The sequence below is a fragment of the Anguilla rostrata genome, chromosome 1, assembly GCF_018555375.3.
Source record: "Anguilla rostrata isolate EN2019 chromosome 1, ASM1855537v3, whole genome shotgun sequence".
In the NCBI taxonomy this organism is placed as follows: domain Eukaryota; kingdom Metazoa; phylum Chordata; class Actinopteri; order Anguilliformes; family Anguillidae; genus Anguilla; species Anguilla rostrata.
The window spans coordinates 85,608,213-85,632,308 of NC_057933.1; the positions used below are offsets into that span (position 1 = coordinate 85,608,213).

A 24,096-nucleotide genomic window follows, 5' to 3' on the forward strand; every position below is an offset into this window, starting at 1 on the left:
AGTGTAGTGTGATACACTCTCCATAGAGGTGTTAAAAGAAACGACACACAACAGTAACACAGGTGTTAGCGTTGAACACACACAGGTACAGCAGGTGTTAGTGTGGAACACACACACAGGTACAGCAGGTGTTAGCGTTGAACACACACAGGTACAGCAGGTGTTAGCGTTGAACACACACAGGTACAGCAGGTGTTAGCGTTGAACACACACAGGAACAGTAGCGTGTTAGCGTTGAACACACACAGGTACAGCAGGTGTTAGTGTGGAACACACACACAGGTACAGTAGGTGTTAGTGTGGAACACACACACACAGGTACAGTAGGTGTTAGCGTGGAACACACACTCGTATAGTAGGTGTTAGTGTGGAACACACAGACACAGGTACAGTAGGTGTTAGTGTGGAACACACACACACAGGTATAGTAGGTGTTAGCGTGGAACACACACTCGTACAGTAGGTGTGAACATTGAACACACACAGGTACAGTAGGTGTTAGCGTTGAACACACACAGGTACAGTAGGTGTTAGCGTTGAACACACACTGGTATAGTAGGTGTTAGCGTTGAACACACACAGGTACAGTAGGTGTTAGTGTGGAACACACACTTGTATAGTAGGTGTTAGCGTTGAACACACACAGGTACAGTAGGTGTTAGCGTTGAACACACACAGGTACAGTAGGTGTTAGCGTTGAACACACACAGGTACAGTAGGTGTTAGCGTTGAACACACACAGGTACAGTAGGTGTTAGCATTGAACACACACAGGTACAGTAGGTGTTAGCATTGAACACACACAGGTACAGTAGGTGTTAGCGTTGAACACACACAGGTACAGTAGGTGTTAGCATTGAACACACACAGGTACAGTAGGTGTTAGCGTTGAACACACACAGGTACAGTAGGTGTTAGCATTGAACACACACAGGTACAGTAGGTGTTAGCGTTGAACACACACAGGTACAGTAGGTGTTAGCGTTGAACACACACAGGTACAGTAGGTGTTAGCATTGAACACACACCGGTACAGTAGCGTGTAACATGCGAGCCGTCTCTAACTCTCTCGCCTCCAGCCCCGGTCTGAGCAGCAGCAGCAGATCGTGAGCAGGAGGGGGTGGATCCTCTCTGCAGATGAGTCATTAAGCACAATCCCCTGCACAAGCTCCTTACAGGGGGAGACAGAAGAGCAGATTACAGCTCCAGGGCCAGTGTGTGTCTCGCTCACAAACGCTCGGAATTCAGCTGAAACTTCGCCATTCTGGCCACAGTCTTCCTCAAAGACTCTTCCTCTTCTGTTTGTCTCCGCTGATCACGGCTTTCTACCGCAGAGCAAAGTAATATGCAGGTAACAGCAACCAATCAGAAATCACATGCAAATGCATCACCACTGTGTGGCAGGGCTGATCAACAAAGAGTTTCAGTCACTGGTTGTGTTACAGGTGATTTTGTGTTATCAGTGATTTTAGGTTGAAGATGATTTTGTGTTACAGATAAATTTGTGTTAAATGTGGTTTTGTGTTGAAGGTGATTTTGTGTTACAGGTGGTTTTGTGTTAAATGTGGTTTTATGTTAAAGGCGGTTTTGGGTTACAGGTGGTTTTGTGTTGAAGGTGATTTTGTGTTACAGGTGATTTTATGTTAAAGGTGAATTTGTGTTAAATGTGGTTTTGTGTCACAGGTGATTTTGTGATGGGTGATTTAAGATTAAGTTTATTTATTTAAAAACAGGGACAATGCACGTTAATAAACAAAATGTAAAATGTGCCATTAGGGCTTATTTTCATCTGTAGGCCTCAGTCAGGCTGATGGAAAAACATCAGAAGTCATGACATAATAGCAATATTCCTGTGAGGATGTGACTGACGTTGCTTCAGCGAGGGAAATGTGATCTTGTTTTTGGCTGGACCGCAAGAGCGGGGCCAGCCCTACAAACGCAAATGTCTGTGACTGACTGAGTGACTGAGTGAGTGATGAAGTTACACCATTGGTTGGCTGAGTTATATGAAGTTACACCATTGGTCGGCCAGAGAGGTCCAGCCATATACTAGGTTTTGACCTGGTCTTGTTTAATAAGTGTCAGAAAATGCTTAATAACCGAATATTAACAAATGCAAAAGTGTTCCAGTGCAGCTGAACTACAAATTAGCCGATATGAATGTCATATAACGGCTCGCCAGAAAACGTTTTTTTCCCGGCTGTTTTTATGCAGGTGTGCAGATTGTAAACCATAATCATGTTTTCACACAGTACCAATATGCACATGGAGTATCAGGCCAGCTGGGATGGTAATGCAAGTTGCCATGGTAACCAGTGTTTATGAATACAGAAATCACCCCTCTGGCTGTGGAAACACTGACGGCAAATCTTATGAATCATTTCGGTTATATTTTTATTTCTGAGATTAGCTCCAACTGTAGTCTCATTTATCACATTTAAACTATGTTATTTATTTTTATGTTATTTTAGCAAATCCGAAGGAACATGCTATTAAATTAACAATTCAATCAAAATGTAGAACTTTAAACAGCATGTGAAAGACAAATATATAGGTCTTATTTCATGTGACGCAAGGTTGTTGAGTTTAAGAACCACCAGCCCTCCATCAACCCACAGATACCCATTTAAAACCAGCATTGCTGGAACATGAATACCCATTTAAAACCAGCATTACTAGAACATGAATACCCATTTAAAACCAGCATTACTAGAACATGAATACCCATTTAAAACCAGCACTGCTGGAACATGGATACACACTTAAAACCAGCATTGCTGGAACATGAATACCCATTTAAAACCAGCATTACTGGAACATGAATACCAATTTAAAACCAGCATTACTGGAACATGGATACCCATTTAAAACCAGCATTACTGGAACATGATACCCATTTAAAACCAGCATTACTGGAACATGGATACACACTTAAAACCAGCATTGCTGGAACATGAATACACATTTAAAATCAGCATTACTGGAACAGAAATACCCATTTAAAACCAGCATAAAACCAATCCCAGCATGTATTGGACAAGAGGTCAGAATACATTCTGGACGGCTGCCAATCCATCACAGGGCACACACACCATTTACTGTCCATTCACTCACACACTCATACCTATTCCACTGTGCCACCCGAGCCTACAGCAGGGATACTCAGATCTGCCCCAGGGCTGGGAATGTTGATGGTTTTCAGGGCTGGGACTGCAGATGGTTTTCAGGGCTGGTACTGCTGGTGGGTTTCTTTTCCACCTGATAGTTAATTAATTGATTACAGGAACTGATTGAGCAGAGATTGAACTTGCCTCTTGTCCCAGGTCTAAATCAGTCCTGATTAGAGGGGAGGAATGAAAACCAGCAGCACTGCTGGCCAGGTTAGAGTGGTCCTGACCTGTAGACCCCAGACCCACCTGGCAGGTTAGAGTGGTCCTGACCTGTAGACCCCAGACCCACCTGGCAGGTTAGAGTGGTCCTGACCTGTAGACCCCAGACCCACCTGGCCAGGTTAGAGTGGTCCTGACCTGTAGACCCCAGACCCACCTGGCAGGTTAGAGTGGCCCCTGACCTGTAGACCCCAGACCCACCTGGCAGGTTAGAGTGGCCCCTGACCTGTAGACCCCAGACCCACCTGGCAGGTTAGAGTGGCCCCTGACCTGTAGACCCCAGACCCACCTGGCAGGTTAGAGTGGCCCCTGACCTGTAGACCCCAGACCCACCTGGCAGGTTAGAGTGGCCCTGACCTGTAGACCCCAGACCCACCTGGCAGGTTAAAGTGGCCCCTGACCTGTAGACCCCAGACCCAACTGGCAGGTTAGAGTGGCCCTGACCTGTAGACCCCAGACCCACCTGGCAGGTTAGAGTGGCCCTGACCTGTAGACCCCAGACCCACTGGCAGGTTAGAGTGCCCTGACCTGAGACCCAGACCCACCTGGCAAGTTAGAGTGGCCCTGACCTGTAGACCCCAGACCCACCTGGCAGGTTAGAGTGGCCCTGACCTGTAGACCCCAGACCCACCTGGCAGGTTAGAGTGGCCCTGACCTGTAGACCCCCGACCCACCTGTCTGATGGCCGTCTCTGGCATGTGAAACATCACGTGATCACATCAACGTCTAATCAACTCTGAGAGAATCCATTTAATAAACTCTGCCAGAGTAAAACTAGCACTGAGCATTTTACTCTGCACAGCTGTAGTAAAGACAAAGGATACCAAGCAGGGTGTTCCTGTGAGAGAGCATGAACGTGCATGTGTGTGCATGTGCAGGGGTGATTGAGCATGCGTGTGTGAGCGTGTATGTGCATGTCTGTGCATGCCTGTATGAGCGTGCACATACATGCATGTGCATACATTTATGCAATAAATAATTTTAGTGTTATTAGATATTTTTCAAGTATGTTATTAGACTGGTGAGTTGTAAGATGTTTTCACAGTGTGTTACGAGACATTTTCATAATCTGTTAGCAGATGCGACGCTATGAGAGGCTTCTTTAAATGGCCTGTGCTGCTGATTGACTCTGACGATACTCTTTGCTGGTCTTCATGTGGCCGTTGCAGTCCTGCGTAGGGTGCTGTCGCTGACTGGAGAGGTGCTGAGGGTGATTACGAAGGCTTTGCTTCTATCCTTAGCCTGGCAAGCAGCTGATTAGTGGCAGGAGAGCTTCTGAACTCACAGCTAACTAGCCTGCTGCCACTCCCGCTGTATGGAACAAACACTGTGCGTGTGAGGACCTATTAGCCTGCTGTCACTTCCGCTGTATGGAACAAACACTGTGTGTGTGAGGACCTTTCCCCAAAAAGAGAAATTCTATAGGGGGTGACCTCATCATCTGGATCATGTTCCCAGACAGAGTGAGTATGTGATGTATGTAAGTGTGTGTGTGTGTATTTTTCTGAGTGAGTATGTGTGCGTGTGTGTGTGTGTGAGTGCATGTGCATGTGTGTGTGTGTGTGTTCATAGTGGCAGGACTCAGTGTGTGTGACAGTGTTAATATGTACATACAGGTCCCTGTATTCTGAGGAATATTTACACACCTGTAAATATCACGTTGTGTGCTTGAGCTGTGCATATTTATAAAGATAAATGCTGTCCCAGAATTATGGGCTATCTGAATACTTTTGAATGTGGTTTATTTATATGTATAAAAGATAAGAAAATTAAATGAAATTTAAATGAAAGAATGCCTTTTTATTGCATTGTAATGGCTTATCTTAATATATGCCCAACAAGGCCTAAGAACCGGACATGCAATCTGCAGTCTGCATGCAGGACTGTTTAAACCCTGTGTGGTGAGGCCTGGTTTTATACCGTTAAGTCTGGTTGGGTCAGGTTAGCCCTGGTTTGGCCTGGTTAGGTCTGGTTAAGCTTGGTTAGGTCTGTTTAGGTCATGTTCGGCCTGAATAGGCATGGTTAGGTCAGGGTAAGCATGGTTAGGTCTGGTTAGGCCCAGTTAGGTCTGTTTAGGCATGGTTAGGTCTGGTTAAGCTTGGTTAGGTCTGGTTAGGCTCAGTTAGGTCTGTTTATGCATGGTTAGGTCAGGGTAGGCATGGTTAGGTCTGTTTAGGTCATGTCCGGCCTGGTTAGGCATGGTTAGGCCAGGGTAGGCATGGGTAGGTCTGTTTAGGTCATGTTCGGCCTGGTTAGGCATGGTTAGGTCAGGGTAGGCATGATTAGGTCTGGATGGCTGCATCTATATCACCTGGTACTTGTTGGTACCTTTATCTATGGTCTCTCCTCTACTTTCATCTTGTACAGAAGTTAATAGCTGACTGTGCTGATAATGTTAATCATATAGTAGTTAGATAACATAGTGAAAGCTAATAAACAGATTATTGCTAAGATGGTAAGTGGGAAATATGGTAATCATGTGGCATAAGAGTGTATAAAGTATAAGATTTGTTGTTTTAATACATTTATGAAGTGAATCAATGACAGGATTGCCTGAAGATTTTTCAGAATAGAATGTGTCTCACTTGCTGGGTGAAAGCTCTGGTCTTTATGAGTAAGACAGACTGAATAACTGACTTAATGGCATATGTGTTGTAAAAACAAAAATCTGTGAGAGATGAGAGCAGGTGGAAAACTTGGGGACTGACTGTTTCCTGAAGTCTCAGATGCAGCCCTGATTGGGCCCCTGGCTGGTTTTGGCTGCCGTGGCAACCTTAAGGGAGATTAGGTTATCTAATAAGCTTTTGCTTCTGGGTCAGATGTGGGCTGCTGTGCTTCTTTAGCACCAGAAGGTGCGGGCGTCTCTCAGATGTTGCATTTATTGCACTGCTGCTCTGCTTCGAACATGGCACGGCTGTTTCCTGGGATATTTCTACCGTTTATTTACTCTTCCAGGGTGACAGGGCGCTTTCTCCTGCTCCTGAAATAGCAGATCTTTGAACTCTTATTCTGAAGCTCGCTGTCCTACAGGGGAGTGTATTTATAGCCGTGCAGCTCTGGGGATGCTAAAACCCAACCTGCTTCACACCTCTGTGTGCACATCCTCTCTGCTCTCTTACCCTCTTCTCTACCCACAGTAAACATCAATCAAATTCAATCAAATTTTATTTGTATAGCGTATTTTACAACAGTTGTCACAATACACTTTACAGACAACCCTAGCCTAAACCCCCACAGGAGCAAGCCTAAGGCAACAGTGGCAAGGAAAAACTCCCTGTGGCAGATGGGGAGAAACCTTGGAAGGAACCAGGCTCAAGGGGGAAACCCATCCTCCTCTGGTCGGCTCAGGGTGCCGACTGGTGACCAGCATGTCAGCCAGTTTATGCACAAGATAAGATATGTGATGTGGCTCAGATGATGGGTGGGGCCGGGTGGCGGTGATGGGGAACAGCAGGTGGCGGCAGATGTGGGCAGGGTGGAGGCAATGACGAAGGAGGGGCTGGACCGCAGAGGTGGGGGAGACCAGACGACTCTCAAAGCATACCAAACATGTCTGGTATGTCTCAGCTACTGCACTCACAAATGATTTACTTTCGTTGAAACAGAAAATGCTGTTTTGTGATGGCAGACCTAAACAGAGAATAACAGTGACCAAAGAAAACAGAATGATTTATATAAAAACAATACTGGGAAACTAGTTCATCCATTTCTAAATATGCTATGCTCATTAAATGGCCTGCAATGCCACCAAAACACTGCTAAGATGAAGGAAGGAGAAATTAATCAGCATAATACTGTATATGATCATACCAGTGCATTATGGGATAAGCTGTGTAAGAACCATAGACTGTAAAAAAAATATATATAGACCAAGTCACTGTGATGCCACCCATTGACTCTCCACAGGCTTGGTGAAAACTGCTTTGAAGCCTGGGACGTGTAGTTTGTGGGTGCTGCCAGGTTATACAAATTGCAGCTAGAGACTGCGCAGTGGGGAAAAGGAGGACCCTTATATGGGCATAAAGTCCAGTCATCCACTAAGTGCCTGAGACACTGAGACTATTACAGTATTGTCCAAATAACACAATGACTTAACAAATCACCACATGTGGAGACATTAGAAGAAGAAAAAAACAGATATTGTGACTACATTTTCTTGTGGGAAAACAATGATTGACTTTGTATTTTGACCTTATTGTTACCATTGACTTGCGCTAAAACGAGTGCCTGAAACACCAACCGCACTGGCACTAGTGAGCAGTGTCTTTCAACATGACCAGGAAGTGAGTTTCCAAAATGCAGTATGGTTTTGGCTGCTTGGTAAGAACACAGAAATGCATTTTGGGATATGCAGTTTTAAAAAGGACAGCAATACAAAAGAACACAGCTGTGCATTGTGGGATATGCAGTGTTAAAGACAATTCATTATAGCATATCAATAATACACATATTTTAAAGTGTACTTCAGTTATTTCCTCTTGTACCTACAGACAGCCAAGATAGTTACTAACTATTACTGTGTTATTAACCTGTGTTTCCTGGCTCTGTTTTAGGGTGCAGTGAGAGTGCAGGATGCAGACAGGTCCTCCAGGTTCCTCTCTCAATGAAACCCCGCCCAGGTATGACACGCCCCCGGCCCCTCTGAAGTGCACCCCCCATGTGACCTCCAGCAGCCCGGCCAAGAGGATTACCTTCTTCAAAAGCGGCGACGCCCAGTTTGGGGGTGTGAGGATGGCCATCCACCGGCGTAGTTTTAAGTGCTTCGACGCGCTGCTGGACGACCTGTCCCGGAAGGTCCCGCTGCCGTTTGGGGTGCGCACCATCACCACCCCTCGCGGGACGCACCGAATCCGCCAGCTGGACCAGCTGCAGGACGGCGGCTGCTACCTGTGCTCCGACCGCCACTGCGCCAAGCCCATCGACATAGAGGCTGCTGGGAAGGGCCCCGCCATCTGGCACCACAGCCGGCCTCCCAGCGGCCGCAGAAAGCCCTCCCGGCCAGAGGAGGCGCCGGCGCGCCCTGCCAGCCGCTACCCCCGCCACCCCAAGCGCATCGTCCTGGTGAAGAACACGGACCCCGCTGTGCGACGCTCCGTCATCGTCAGCCGCCATTCCACCCGCACCCTCCACACCTTCATGGAGGAGGTCTCCGAGCTCATGAACTGCCACATCCGCAAACTCTACACACTGGATGGGCACAAGGTCAGGGGCCCTCACCTTTACCCTCTCACCTTTCACTTTTACCCTCTCACTTTTCACCTTTACCCTCTTATCTTTACCCTCTCACCTTTCACCTTTACCCTCTCACCTTTCACTTTTACCCTCTCACTTCTCACCTTTACCCTCTTATCTTTACCCTCTCACCTTTCACTTTTACCCTCTCACTTTTCACCTTTACCCTCTCACTTTTCACCTTTACCCTCTTATCTTTACCCTCTCACCTTTCACCTTTACCCTCTCACCTTTCACTTTTACCCTCTCACCTTTCACCTTTACCTATGTATGTTGTAGTCAGGTTACAGTCCATCAGCAAACTTACTTGAAACGTGTCAAGACTGAACAACGTTATCATATGATCAGTGTCGATCTTACAAGGCACCTTCCCAGACAAATGCCAGCCCTACTCATTTCTCTCCCTGTTAAACTTTGCATTTTCTGGCAGACATTCTTGTGCTTTGAAGTTACTTGCTATTTTGGGCCTGCTTGTTAGCAGCTAAGTGAGCTAGCTAGTTATTTTTTTCTATTCTCTCACAGGTCTCTGATTAGTTTTTGTATTATAGCAGAAATACAGTTATATCAGACTCGGCTATTCAGAGGACCTATGAGAGATTAGAACTGTCTCCAGGCACCCATCTATGTTCCATAACGTTGTCCAGGCAGCAAATCTGTCAGTGCATCTTGTGTAATACAGTTCATAATTGATCAACCTGTTAAAATTTCATAAACTGTCACTGATTATTCAATTAATTAATCCTATTCTTTAGTCATGCTAAAATGCCTTATGAGACTCCTCCATTTGAGAGTCTGAGCTTAGAATCCATTTTCATTTTTCATGGAGCATTCTCCATGCTGTGTGTATGTGAGTGTGTGTGTGTATGTGAATGTATGTGTCTGTGTGTAGGTGTGAGTGTGTGAGTGTGAGTGTGTGTGTGTGTGTGCACTCTAACAGTGTGTGTGTGTGTGTGCACGCTAACGGTGTGTGTGTGTGTGTGTGTGTGTGTGTGTGCACTCTAACGGTGTGTGTGTGTGTGTGTGCACTCTAACGGCGTGTGTGTGTGTGTGTGTGTGTGTGTGTGTGTGTGTGCACTCTAACGGTGTGTGTGTGTGTGTGTGTGTGTGTGTGTCTGTGTGTGTGTGTGTGTGTGTGTGCACTCTAACGGTGTGTGTGTGTGTGTGTGTGTGTCTGTGTGTGTATGTGTGTGTATGTGTCTGTGTGTGTGTTTCAGACTGAAAGTGTACAGGGCCTGATGCAGTGTCACAGTGTGCTGCTGTTTGTGTGTGTGTGTGTCCTCCATACTCCCCGAAAGCAGTGTTGTTTTAGTTTGAGTTGAACATCTGGTTCATGGCTTAGTTAAAGTCACAGAAAGGTTTATATCAGGAAATGCAGAATATTGATTTAAAATCACCTTTTTTAAAACCTTTGATTTTCAGCTGTCATCAGTGGAAACATTGAATCAAATTAGGATTCAGTAATATATTATATATTAATATATAATATGGCATATATTAGTCATCCTTACTTGAACAAAATCTTTTTCTTTTAAGCAGTTGGGTTCCTCCTTTTTCTTAGTCAGCTTATCAGGATTCTGCGTGTAGTGCAGGTAGGCCAGGTATGTGTGACATGAAGCTAATCCTGGCAGGTTATGTCACCTGCTGAGGCAAGGAAGAGAGTGATCTCAGCTGAGACTTTGATTTAAATCCATCCACTGAACTCTGACCCTGAATTATATAAGTATCTTTTCGTCAGTACTTTTATAATTATTATACAGTACTCTTGCTCACTGTTGTGTGAATATGAAACAGCAACCCTTGTTTAAATGTGTTGCTCTGTTACAGAGAAAGCGATTTTTGATTATTAATGTCTTAAGAGTCTAGAGTTTCACCCATTTATTTCCCTGATATCCCTGAATTTAGAGATTTATGAATGTCTCAGGAATTGTTTTAATATTTATCTGTTTTACTACACGTTTTAAAAAATCATAATCGTAAAAATGTAATATGTTGGGGCCGCCTGGGTAGTGTAGAGGTATAAGCACTCGCCTACCACCGCAGAGGTTCAATCCCCGGCAGCGGTACTTCCAGCTTGGTCAGATGTTCCTACGAACACAATTGGCAGTGTTCGCGGGTGGGAAGCCGGTGAGGGTATGAGTCCTGATCGTTGCATTAGCGACTCCTACTGGTTGATCGGGGTGCCTGTTCAGCAGGGAGGGGATCTGGGGGAGATAGCATGAACCTCCGCACGCGTTACGCTCTCCCAGTAAAACTCCTCGCTGTCAGGTGAAAATAAACGGCTGGTGACTCCACATGTATCGGAGGAGGCATGTGGTAGTCTACACCCTCCCCAGACCAACAGAGGATAGCGCATTGACCAGGACTGTGATACACACGGGGGAATTGGTATAACGACTAAATTGGGGAGAAAATGGGAGAAAATTAGCACAAAAAAAACCAATGTAATATGTTATGTTATGTGTTTGTGAATATTCCAAGCCTTTTCTCATTGGCAGACAAATCCTACTTAGTTATCATTAGGCATTACGTGTGTGTCTGCATGTGTGTGTGTGTGTGTGTGTGTGTGCGTGTGACCTCTAATGGTGCGTACATGCATGTGTGTGTGCGTACTCTAACGGTATGTGTCTGTGTGTGTGTACATACTGTAACGGTGTGTGTTTGTGTGTGTGTGAGCATGTGTGCGTGTGTGTGTGTGTATACTCTAATGGTGTGTGTGTGTGTGTTTCAGATTGACAGTGTTCAGGGCCTGATGCAGTGCCCCAGTGTGCTGGTGTGTGTTGGGCAGGAACCCTTTCGCCCCCTGCTGGTGGAGAGTTTCCGGAAGAACTCAGATGAGAAGCTGCCTGGACTGAGAAACAGGTCACAGTCCAGCACCTTCAGCGAGGGCCAGGAAAGCAAGAAAAATGGTACATCAGATTACTTTATATTACAATGCAGCACGAGACCTTAACCGATGGAACAATTACATCAGGAGGTGATGATCAGAGTGAAGGGCAACACATTCTAACCACAATGGTCAGATTTAATTTATTCACATTCACCATAAATTCTTCTACAATGGTGAGGACTTGATTGACAGATGTGGTCATTGGAGGAATCCTACAGATTGACTAGTGACAGTTAGAGTTGACATTTCTGTTCAGTTCTAATTTAGCCCAATGTTTTGACAGACCTTTGAAAATAGCTGTGAATAGCTTATCAGCCTATTAAAAATGGACAAATGTGTATTTTTGTGCTTCATGTTGTTTTTATTTGAGAATGTCAAGCTAATTTTATCTCTCCTGTTTCTATAAATGGCTCAATCACAGTCAACTTTGGACTCGAGACCAAGAAAAGTATCATCCACCCCAGGTCGGATTCAAGCAACCGCTCAACCCGGTTTTCCCTGTCCTCTGAGAAATCCTACCCCAATGGGCTCAACGCATCTCCGGGCAACAGTGGCTGTGCTGGCACCTGCCACCACACTAAGGGGAGCCTGACGAATGATGACATTGAAAAAAGAGTCATTGTCAACAAGGATGGCAGCCTGTCTGTGCATATGAGTGTGCGTTTCCGCCTCCTGAACGATGAGACGCTCCAGTGGTCCACAGAGATTAAGAAGTCTGCCGTTGGGACTGAGTGCTGTTTGGGGAAAGAGGAGGAGCCCAGCGGCCTCCAGCAGGGAAAAATCCAGGGCTTCTCAGAGCCGGAGTCCATTTCCGGCTGTGAAGTGGAGGACACTTACACCACAAAGCTGGAGCAGATGCTCCTGGAAGAGTCCCGCTGCCAAAACTGCTGCAATCACTGCCAAGAGTATGACATCTGGAAGCACCCTCTCCACAGTGACCCGGACCCCTCCCGACCCGCCCGCTCCTCCAGCTCTAGCACCTCGTCCTGCAAAATTGTCTGCAAGAAGGCATCTGTGGCGAGCATGCACACCGTGTCATGCTCTAGTGAGGAGTACACTGAGCATGTGGTGGAAAAGGCCACCTGCATCCAGCAAACAGCAGAGGACAGAGACACCAGGGTGGAGTTCTGCTCCGTCAGCCGCTGCTGTAGCCACAGTGAAATCTGCACTGCATCTCCTGGGCCCAGGGGAGGCCAAAAAAACAACACCAAATGTGACCAGGCCAGACCTGACAGCAGCAGTCCCATTTGCTCACACAAAGAGCAGATCAGCGTCAAGGTCAATGGGGTGATAGAGGATCGGCCGACATCTGCCATCAGTAACTCCTCCAAGGTGCTGGAAGCTCTCAGGGAAGACCAGGATGATGATGAAAATGATGAAGAAGAGGACCTCCTGCTTAGTGCATTCAGAGCATCTGTGAGGTCCTGTATGCAGCTTGCTGCAAATAATCAGAAGTTGCAGCCAGCAGGGACCCCAGAAGAAAACCCTGAAGTGTCAGCCATAGGCACAAAGTTGAATTGCTCTACCAGTTCTGCTTCACCCATCATCCATCTCACACCCAGACCCCCCAGCAGGGAGTCCAACTGCTCCGCCCACTCCTCACATCCCCGTAAGACCAACAAGGCTGCCTCCCCAGAGCCAGACAGTCTCCCAAACGAAGCAGAGCAAGAGGATGATAATGAAAAAAGGAAGAAGAGTGGTGCATCGTCCAGACAGACCTCCAAGTGTCATGGTGGAGCTTCCTCAGAGACTGAGGGAGCACAGGGGGACTGCAAAAGAGCCTTCAGTAGCAGAGCCTCTAGAGCATCCAAAACATCGGAGCACAGCTGCTATATGAGAGTGTCCCCTACAGGACTGGAGGGCACAGGCCAAAGTGCCACTGGGGAGACAGAGGAAAGGTCCATCAGCAACACATCCACAGGCACACAGACCTCGAGTAGGTCCAGGAATGCACATGTGTGTCTGCACTGCCAAGGGTCCAATGGGACGGCTGGGACACAAGCATCGGAGATTCCTGCCCAAATAGATGTGGAGGAGATGGCAGAAGAGGCTGATCCCAGATCAGCAATTGCAGCATCTGCTGGGTCAAATGCATCAACCCGCTCTGTGAAGTCCAACAAATTTGAGCACACCGCTGGAACAGAAACCCCAGCATCTAATGTCTCAGGAAACCCCCCCAAAGGCGATAAGGAACAAGAGGAGCCAGAGCCTGGAGATAGAGCTGCCAGTGCTGGATCCATCAAATCCAGAGTTTCAGAACAATCTGGGAAGAGCCACAGGTCCATGTGCAGTGCATGCAGTCGGTCAGTCGCAGGGCTGATGGTGTCAGTGTGTCCTGCAGAGGGGGAGGCAGAAGGAAAATCAATTTCTGCTGAGTCAGGCAAAACAACCCCCTCTGCACAGTGCACGTCTGAGCATAATGCATCAGTGACCAGATTGGCTAAATCAGAGGATACCAATGGACAAGTTTCAGAGGAAATAGCAGGTTGTGTAGCGGGGAGGGCTATCAGCAGCATGTCAGATAAATCACACACTTCAGAGCAATCCAAGAGCTCCAGATGCTCAGAGCTCACTGCATCAGAAAGAGCTGTAACTCAAAAGCCAGAAAGAGTGGCTGAGGATTGCAGGGAGAAAGAGGACCTGAATGGAAAACGACCAGATAGCACCATGTCTACCAAGACAAATGTGTCAGCAAACTCAAAGCGGTCAAACGTGTCCCAGGGAAATTTGTCTGAAAGGGCTCTTACACCAGCGTCTGCAACAAGCCCAGGGGAAACTGTGGAAAGAGGAGCCAGTGGGATGTCCAAGTGCACAACACAATCATCTACCAGATCAAAAGCATCCACCAAGCCATCAGCTAAATTAGATAACACAGAAAGAGCCCCAAGTGCAATGTCAGCTAAGTCAAACAGCTGTGCGATGTCCAGGAAATCGAATAAATCAGAGGGGCCTACTGCTGCTGCAGAACTGAATGGAGACCTAGGACCCCTAAACACTGAGACAAGGATAGCAAGTGCACTTTCTCTGAGCTCTAAAGCTTCAGTCAAGTCAGGGTCATCCAGTAAGCGAATCCACAATGGTTTCAAGGAAGCATCAGACAGAGCCTCAAGCCCTGCAACACCAGGGTCAGAGCAGGAAGGGAATGACAGGGCAGGCAGCACCTTTTCTGTGCAAACCACAGCCTCTGGAAGGTCACAGGAGTCCAGTAAGTGTCATTGTGTTGCTTCAGAGAGGGATGGAACACCAGCAGATGCAGAGAGGGTGGCCAGAGTAGTGTCAGTGAAATCTGCAAAATCACAGCACAGTGACTCTGAGAGGCTTGTAACTCCCACATCCATGGTGTCTATCTCCATTGGTGCAGTGGAAGAACAGGCTACTAGTGATGCAGAAGAGAGATTCAGGAGCACTATATCTGAAAACTCACTGGTCTCAGCTCGATCTATCAAGTCACAGGGCCAGTCAGAAAGGTCAAAACCAGAAACAACTATTTTACCAATGGCATGTGAGACTGAAGGCTCTTCTCCACAAGCAGGTACACCAGCTTCAGCTACTTCAGGGATGGCTTCAGGTAGTGAGACAGAAGTAGCAAGTGTTAAGTCTACAAGCACAAAAAACTCCAGAAAAAGTGAATCAGATCATTACTTGCATGTTCATAAGGACAGAACCTCCTCTGCCATGTCAAAAGCATCCGGAAAGAAATCCCCATCTAAACATTCCCGACCAGCAAGTAAGACTTCTTGGGCAGCTGAGAATGCTAGGAAATTGCCCAGTGAGGTGGAAAGAGAAGTGGATGCAGTGGCAGGTGAGGCGGTCTCCAGTGTTAGCTCCAGAAGTAGCAGGAGCAATGGTGTAGGTGAAGGCACAATGTCCAGGTCCATTTCCAAGCCTTCTGCACACTCAACAACCAGCAAGTCAACAATGAAAAATCACTGCATCACAGCAGCTGACAAGAGACCAAAAGGCAGTCAGTCCAATGCTTCCTTTCACTTGCAAGTGAAAGAGCAGCTTACAAAACCTGAGAGCATTAATGGGAGTGTTCAGTCAGTGAAGACAAAATCAAGTAAGAAAGTTCCAATAAATGATTTAAAAGTTGAGGAAGCCTCAAGGCCAAACTCTGCCAATTCTCAAGATCGCCTTAGTCCCAGTTTGCCAAAGCAAAGGTCTCACAGTCATAAAGGACCTGCCATGCTGCTGGGAAACTCTGGCGACAGTATCCTGTCTAACTCACTGTCTGCAGCAGATCTTCTGAGGAAAAACTGTAACTCTAGACAGGCTATGGGAAGGCCTAAGTCCACCGCTTCTGAAAGTTTGCATAACGGGGCTCCTGAAGTGATAGACTGTGGCAAGCATGAAAATAACTACAAAAGTGAGAAGAGCTGTAAATCAGGAACCCGGAAGGGCAGCAGTTCCTCTCGGCACAAGGTAGAAGATGAAATGTCAGAACTCGTGCCCTCAAGCTTACCAGACACCTCCCCTATAGAGGTAGTGAATGAGTGGCTGAAGAAGATACCATCAGACAACCCCATTTATGAAGTGGGAGACAACTTTGAGGAGTGCTGTGAGGGGAGAGAAGCTGTGGAGGGACAAAAGGAATCAGAAGACTTGACTAATGATGTAACTGGGGGTGATCAGGCATTTGAGGAGGGAAAGGAGCAGCAGATAAAAGCTGAGACTCCAGAGAAAATAAAGGACGAGATCTGTGCTCCAGAGGCAGCAGAACCAGAGCACCCAGACACCACTGACATGGCCCAGTCTCCTGAGTCAAAATGCCTCATAAGAGACAGCTTTTCCAAGGGCTGCCACTCCTCTGTACAGGTGATGAAGGTACTACTGAGCTCCAAGCTGGACAGGTGTAACAGCCTGCCTGAAGTGTCCCCAGTATATGGGCGGAAAATCAGCTCCTCAGCTAAAGGGCTGCTGGACTGCCTGACTAAGCTGCAGCTGGTGGGCTCTGACCCGGCAGATGTGAAGGCCAAAAGTGACAAATACCAGGAGGTGATGGACATCCTGCAGTCGCTCTGGCTCTCTGACCCCCTAGACTGCAACCAGACCAGGAAGAAAAGTCAGCTGAAAGACCATAGCCCAGATGATGAGTGCAATCCTAGATCATCTTCAGGAGTGGATGTTAGCGGCAGCTCAGGAGAATCTGGGAAGAGCATGGGAACAGTTGATCAGGTACTGAAAGTGGGCATAGCGCAAGGCAGGATCACTCCAGTGTTAGAGCAGGATGCACCGCAGGAGCCCATTGCGTTCAGTGATGGAGAGGAGAACTCCCAGCAAGCCCTGGAGAATGCATCTGACCCAGCCACCCCAGACATTGCCAGTCGAGTACAGGGCACCCCCGGGGGTGGAGAAACAGACACAGAGAAAGAGCAACAGGATGAAGAAGAGGGTCTGGCTTCAGAACAAACTATCAAGAGCAGCGAAAGCCCAAAGGATGTGATAGAAACACCCTCTTCATCAAACAAGAGTTCTGGAAATGACAGCAACCCAGAAAAATCCCCTGATGAGAAGGACCCAAAGGACACCAGCTCTGGGACGTCCACATCGGTCCAAAGAGCACAGGTGACCGAAAAGACCACCCAGGACCCTGATCCTGTTTGGGTGCTGAACCTGTTGCAAAAACTGGAGAAGCAGTTTATGTCCCACTATATGACAGCAATGGCTGAGTTTAAGGTGCGGTGGGATCTGGATGAGAGTGTGCTGCTTGACACTATGATAAATGAGCTCAAGGATGAAGTTCACATGAGGATACAGTCCAGTATCAGCTGGGAACTCAAGAAGATCCAGAGCCGGGCAGCGAGAGGCCCCAGGTCGTCCCTGCAGGCCATCACACGGGAGTCTACCCAGCAAACTGAGCAGCGGCGTCGGCGGCTCAGGGTCATGCGCAACAAGTCCATTTACTCATCCCTCTCCAGGAGCGAGGAAAACTTCACCGCTACAGCCACCGACTACAGCGACCAGCGCAGTGAGGATGACTTCTGTCCCTGTGACACCTGCATGAAGAAGAAAATGGCTGCCAGATCTATCCCACCTGAGTTTGTGAATCCTCCTCCGCAGATGAAGGATTTTGATCTCCGGAAAATCCTGCAGAAGAAACAGGAGCCATCCCAGCAGAAGCAAACTGGACAGCAGGAGGCACTGGCTGGAAATAATGAGGAAGCTGAAAATCTTAAATTGGTGCCGGAGAAGTCAGAAGAGGAGAATGACGATGAAGAGCATTATTGCACAGTTAAAAAATCCAGTCGAGAGGAAGGACTAGCTCAAGAGGGGGAAGGGGAAAAGAAAGGTGTGGTTGAGCAGGAAGAGGAGACAGCTGACGATGAAACAGAGGAAGGTGAGGAGGGTAGAGCAGAGGTGGGTGGAGCAGAGGAAGGGGGTGATGAAGCTGAGGACATTGAAGAGGCTGCAGAGGAAAAGGAGGATAAAGAAAGAGAGACAGATGCAGATGAAACAAGAGCAGATGAAGGTGAGGAAAAAGGTGAAGGAAAGAAAGTAGAAGACTCAAAGGCAGATGAGGAAGTAGAGGATGGAGGTGATGAAGGCTGTGCCACTGGTGACAGTAAAAATGAAGAAGTAGCTGAGAATGAGCTGAACGAGGAGGAAGAGGAAGATGAGGCAGATGATGCAAATAAGGAATTAGGCAACCAAGCAGATGATGGTGAATCTGGCAGGACAGGCACAGAAAAGACTGAAGAGAAAAGGGAAACAGGGGGTGGAGACAGGCTGGAGGCAGACAGGGAGGGTTCTGGGCCTGAACCTGTAAATAAAAAGAGCAGGGGAGTGAGGGAGGTGCAGGAGGAGAAGAAGCATGAGGATGAAGAGGAAAAACAAAGCGATCAAGAGGAAGACAAAAAGGAGAGGTGTGGAGAGGAAGCGGATACTATTGAGGAGACTGATGGGGAAGAAAATATTAACTACTGTGGTGAGGAAGAAAAGGACTTTAAAAATCACCTGATGAGACAAATAACAAAGTCTTCTATGGAATCTCAGCAAGGATCTAGAGAAAACTCCATGGATTTAGAGACTGAGGGACAGACTAATGACATTAGAAGTTCCCATGGCAGCCCCAAAGCCAGAAGCAATCACATGTATCCAGCTTCCTCAGAAGAGGAGGTCAAAGATCCAGGATGCTCCAGCACAGAGGGACACAAAATGGCTGCCAAACTAGACGGCAATGCTGAAGGGAGACATGTGGTCACTCAGACATAAAATCCTTAAAATCCACAGAATCAAGGAAGCCAAAGAAGAACGAACTTGACCTTTATTTTTAGAGGTATAACATTAGTGTCGTAAAATAAATCTTAACTTTCAGCACTTTACTTTTTCATTCCCTGTTACTGTGAAGTCTAGGTATCTGTGTACAATCAAATATAATCATGTTGCACCTGTGAACCCAACTTTATGAACCCAGGTTTATGAAAAAGGAGAATTCTTTGAAATATAAAAATATATGAAGGAGGCTTCCTATTATTGACACTAGTACACAAGTTTATGGAAGTGAAAGGACAATATTTTTACTTCAAGAAGAAATTATGTATGGACTGTGTAGCTGATTCTTTTCTAATTATGAATGTGTCAAATGTATGTACTGGACAAAACATACTCACAGTTAAGTAAGCCTTAGCCCTACTGCATTTGACATCTAAGGATCTGCAGATAACAGAGCATTGAGTAGCCAACAGTTTATTTATTTATTTATTTATTTATTTATTTATTTATTTGCTTTCTTGCTTGTTTGTTTGTTTGAACATATTGGAACCACAGTGTATTGCCATTTTAAAACAAATTTGTGAAAAGACTACTTGAGAATTTTAGAATCAGACCATTATTTATGTTCTGTTTTGCAGGGACAGAATCTCAGGGAATGTTAAACAACCCTGTGCCCTACATATGTCCTATGTCCTGTTTCCTAAATCCTATGTCATGTTTCCTGAGTCCTATGTCCTGTCCTGTGTCCTTTGTCTTGTTTCCCGTGTGCTATGTCCTGTCCTGTGTCCTATGTCTTGTGTCCTGGCCTTGTGTTGAGATTTCTCAAACGAGTGTCATTGAGAAATACACACATTCCACACAACCTGCCAGTATTTATTCCTTCTGGGACTGGGTATATGCTCCAGTGTTGCTTTGAATATGTCTTGTAATATTAACCTCCAAGCTGTTGCATATGATTATTTAATGAGTGTTTTCCTTTCGACCTAAGTGTGAGAATAGAAGACCTTGCCTCTTTCACAGCCATATTGTCCTGAAGAAAACTCTTTTGCAAATAATTTTAAATGGTGAGCGGACTTCATGCACAACCATGACATCAATTCAACAAAAATATGATTTCCATTAACTTGTGTCACTTTAGGTTTGGTACGCCTGAAATACTATAATGCTCTACTAATGGAGTTAGTAAAGAGTTCATTTGGAATTTGAAGTGTATTGCATACCATATATATCTATCTTAATTAGTTCCCACTTTATCAGTAATAAACTGTATTATAGTTATAGTCTCTCTCCATGCCCACAAGGTATGCTTGCCTCTAAGGTGAAGCCACATTAGCTCACACATTTGTGGAAGATTATCAGCTGAACTGCACTTGTACTTCCACGTAGTTAGTTGAATGAAAATATACTGTTGAAGCACATGTTTTTATGGATGCTGTTTTATTCTTGTTTCATGATCTACTGAGTATTATTGGAGCTAGCAGTTGTTAAAATGCGTTCATTTGTCTTATTTGCCATCTTAAAATGCCTGCAAACTACTACATTATACTTTTTCTGGAATGGACTGAGGACTTGTCTAAAATTCTGGAAGGTTTCAAATTTTGCATATGTAATTATTTTCTTTGTTAAATAAAGTATATAAGTATTTAAACTATCATCAATTTTTTAAGCTAATTATTTCAATAACCAGATTATATTAATCAAAAGATACGGGTAGCACAGTGTCATAATGGGAAGTGGGCTTGTCACTGTTCAGGTTTCAGGTTTCTGGTTTCTGGTTTCAGAAACTGACTGACGTCACACAGGCGACACTGGTTGGTTCCGGTTGGATCTCTTGGAATGACACACCAAAACACACCTGCAATTACTGCTTCTCGCCATTGGTACCGCAAAAGAGAACGAAACGGAGATCTTCGAGATCGTAACTTTAACCTGTACTGCTTCAGTAAATATCCAGCTGTGTAAATGGATATTTGTGTGTTAAAACTGAATCTGTTTATGTTTCTCTGGATAGGAGCATCTGATAAATGCTAAACATTTAAATTTATGAGTAGGAGATTATATAGTACATTACATTACATTTATTTGCCAGACACTTGTATCCAAAGCAACGTACAATAAGTGCATATAGGAAGGTCATAGGTTTTAAATATGTAATTACTATTGTGTTGATAAAACAGATTTTATCATAGTTATAGAATAGCATAAAAAAATTCACATTTATTTTATAAGTTACCGCTATGGTTATCAGTTGTAGCTGCGGTTGTACCGTGTTTGCCTGGGACCAGTCAGAATGGGGGCGGGCTGTACCATGTTTGCCTGGGACCAGTCAGAATGGGGGTGGGCTGTGCCATGTTTGCCTGCGACCAGTCAGAATGGGGGCGGGCGGTACCATGTTTGCCTGGGACCAGTCAGAATGGGGGTGGGCTGTACCATGTTTGCTGGGACCAGTCAGAATGGGGGTGGGCTGTACCATGTTTGCCTGGGACCAGTCAGAATAGGGGTGGGCTGTACCATGTTTGCCTGGGACCAGTCAGGATAGGGGTGGGCTGTACCATGTTTGCCTGGGACCAGTCAGGATAGGGGTGGGCTGTATCATGTTTGCCTGGGACCAGTCAGAATAGGGGTGGGCTGTACCATGTTTGCCTGGGACCAGTCAGGATAGGGGTGGGCTGTGGCAGCTGCCAGTGCTGTTATGTAATTACATTACATTACATTACTGGCATTTGGCAGACGCTCTTATCCAGAGCGATGTACAACAAAGTGTATAACCAGGAACAAGTATGACGAAAACCCTAGAAGTACCGGTCCAAGTGCTGGGAACAACCGCATAGTTCAACTTGGACCCTGAAGGTTAAACTGATTAACACTAACACAACGAGAACAGCAACAACGCAGTCTATGGAAAAAATACAAGCGGTAGTTAAGACAGGTGCATTAGCTAAGTCACCTACGAAACAGCTACCTAGTTACAACCCTAAGCTTACAGTCATTTAAGAGATTACAGGGAGGTAGGGAGGGATGGGGAGAGGTGCAGCCTGAAGAGGTGAGTCTTCAGTCGTCGCTTGAAATGGGTCAGTGTCTCAGCTGTTCTGACCTCCACGGGGAGGTCATTCCACCATCGTGGGGCCAGAACAGACAGGAGACGTGTATGCTGGGGCTGATCCCTTGACTGCCTGGTATGCTAGGACCAATGTTTTAAATTTGATGCAAGCTATAACAGGCAGCCAGTGGAGGGTAGTGAGCAGGGGAGTGACGTGGGAGTGTCTGGGGAGGAAATGTATGTAATGTAATGTAGTTAAGAAGCAGCGGGGGGTGTCCTGCCCGAGCGGCAGCAAGCAATACAATAAGGCAATGTAAAACAACATTCAAACAATACAATAATTTAAAAAAAATATGTGATGATAATACCACTTTGAAACATAAGCTGCGTTTCCACCAAAAGTACCCGGAACTTTTAGTCCCAGGAACTACTTTTCAAGGAACTGAAAGGTTCCTTCAGCCCATTGTTGTCTGCGTTTCCACCGCGGTCTAAAGTCCCGCAGATTAGGCAAATTAGCCCACTGACGTATGAAAAAGCGACGTTGTCGTCGGTCCATCTGTCCTATGATTTCCTCTGTAACCCCACACTACCACCGAAGTAGCCTACATTATTTTCTAATAACCGGGACAGCCCGGAGGGGTTTATCCACTTATATACAACGGGTTACCAACAATGACTATATATAGTTACTTTTGTATTTACTGATTTTTATCGATTTAATCACCTGAAATTGAAATATTCTTCCGCGGCCGTTTGGGTATATTTTACCGTTGTCAAGCAAAACTGTCATTGGTAGTTGAATTTGGACCGTTGTTATGCAACAAATAGGATATAACAGGCCAATAGTCAGATTGTAACTGTATTATATATCCTCTCAAACACATTCATTATGTTTTTATGCGAACATTCACTTTCATGTCTTGACATCCAAGGCGACAGAATGCATTCACATTCCACAAATAACTGGCAACAACAGCAGAAATCATGCACATGTTGTAAACAATTTGCTGTTGAATTGATTACTTTCTTATCGTCAATTCCATATAGGCTAATCGCAAAATGACAAGAATAGAACGAAAACTCGGACTTGCGTGAAAATTTAAATTAGCAGTGGTACAGCCACCGTTTGCATTCTTTCAAAGTTACTGCTAGCCGAGCAGCGAAGTGTGCCCTCCAGATGCGAACCATGCACCATAAATTAGTCCATAGTCTTCCTGGTCTTTTTGTGGAATTGAAGAATGGCAGAGTAAAATTATGGAAGTCTGAAAAAGCAAAAGGGACGATTACTAGAATGAACCTATTATTTTACCCTGACAAAAAGTGCGGAAGGTGATTTCCAGTTTGCTTTTACTGTATCACCAATGTAAATTACGCAGAACTACCACATATCTCACATAACTGTATCAAACGTTTTGAGTCAATTACAACGGGCTAACAAAGAAAATCCGGAAGAAAATATTCAGCAACCGAATTAAACCGTTTGAATGTTTTGGTACGTAATATGCTGTCCCAGCACGAATGCTTAGCATTTTATAAAACGAATACTAAAGCAAGAAAAGAACAGAAGAGCACACGTTATAATTCCAAGACGTTGGCAGGCTATAACCAAAAGTAGGCTACTGCGCCACATAACATACAAGTTTGATTTCAAGTTATTATGAAAATAAATCGGTTTGCGGCTGCAGATTTTTAAAAATGGCGGTTGAAATAAAACACTGCAAGTAGTCGGAAATTTTCAGCGCTTGCGCTCCACCCCAAAGGTTCCGGTATTTTTGGAAAGTACTACCCCCTGAGCAGGGACTTTTTTGGGGGTAAAATAAAGTCCCCAGAACTTAATTTAGACCCTAGTTCCTGCGGTCGAAACGCACTGAGTTCCTCAAAATGTTCCTAGTTCCGGGGTAAAGTTCCTGCAGTGGAAACGCAGCTATAAATACTCCTCTGTTACAGTGTTTCAAATAAAGTCTTTGAATTCAGCCAGTAACAGGGCTATCCATCTTCGGCTGTTTTTTGTAGCATGTTCCTCCATCAGGCCTTTAGTATGTCATTTTCATTAAGCATCTGTATGTAATTAATGAAACACATATTCACACAGTTACTGCAGCACAGAAAACATATATTCACACAAAGTTACTGTAGCACAGAAAACACATATTCACACAGTTACTGTAGCACTGAAAACACATATTCACACAGAGTTACTGTAGCACAGAAAACATATTCACACAAAGTTACTGTAGCACAGAAAACACATATTCACACAGAGTTACTGCAGCACTGAAAACACATATTCACACAGAGTTACTGCAGCACAGAAAACACATATTCACACAGAGTTA

At 45.5% G+C, this 24,096-nt stretch overlaps 1 protein-coding gene across 1 annotated transcript; it reads left to right on the forward strand.

The window, feature by feature from the left end:
- The first annotated feature begins 1,189 nt into the window (after positions 1-1,189).
- rp1l1a (rp1 like 1a) lies at positions 1,190-20,384 on the forward strand. Its single transcript, XM_064306868.1, has 4 exons — positions 1,190-1,351; positions 7,943-8,591; positions 11,350-11,527; positions 11,930-20,384. The coding sequence occupies exons 2-4, from the start codon at positions 7,962-7,964 to the stop codon at positions 18,718-18,720; spliced, it is 7,599 nt and encodes a 2,532-aa protein (XP_064162938.1). The 5' UTR covers positions 1,190-1,351; positions 7,943-7,961; the 3' UTR covers positions 18,721-20,384.
- The last annotated feature ends 3,712 nt before the right edge of the window (positions 20,385-24,096 follow it).

Bases quoted from the DNA above. Each gene is read 5' to 3' on its own strand.
- rp1l1a (XM_064306868.1), top strand. From the start codon at position 7,962: ATGCAGACAGGTCCTCCAGGTTCCTCTCTCAATGAAACCCCGCCCAGG. The intron at 8,592-11,349 runs GTCAGGGGCCCT...TGTGTGTTTCAG, and splicing joins ACACACTGGATGGGCACAAG to ATTGACAGTGTTCAGGGCCT. The intron at 11,528-11,929 runs GTACATCAGATT...GCTCAATCACAG, and splicing joins CCAGGAAAGCAAGAAAAATG to TCAACTTTGGACTCGAGACC.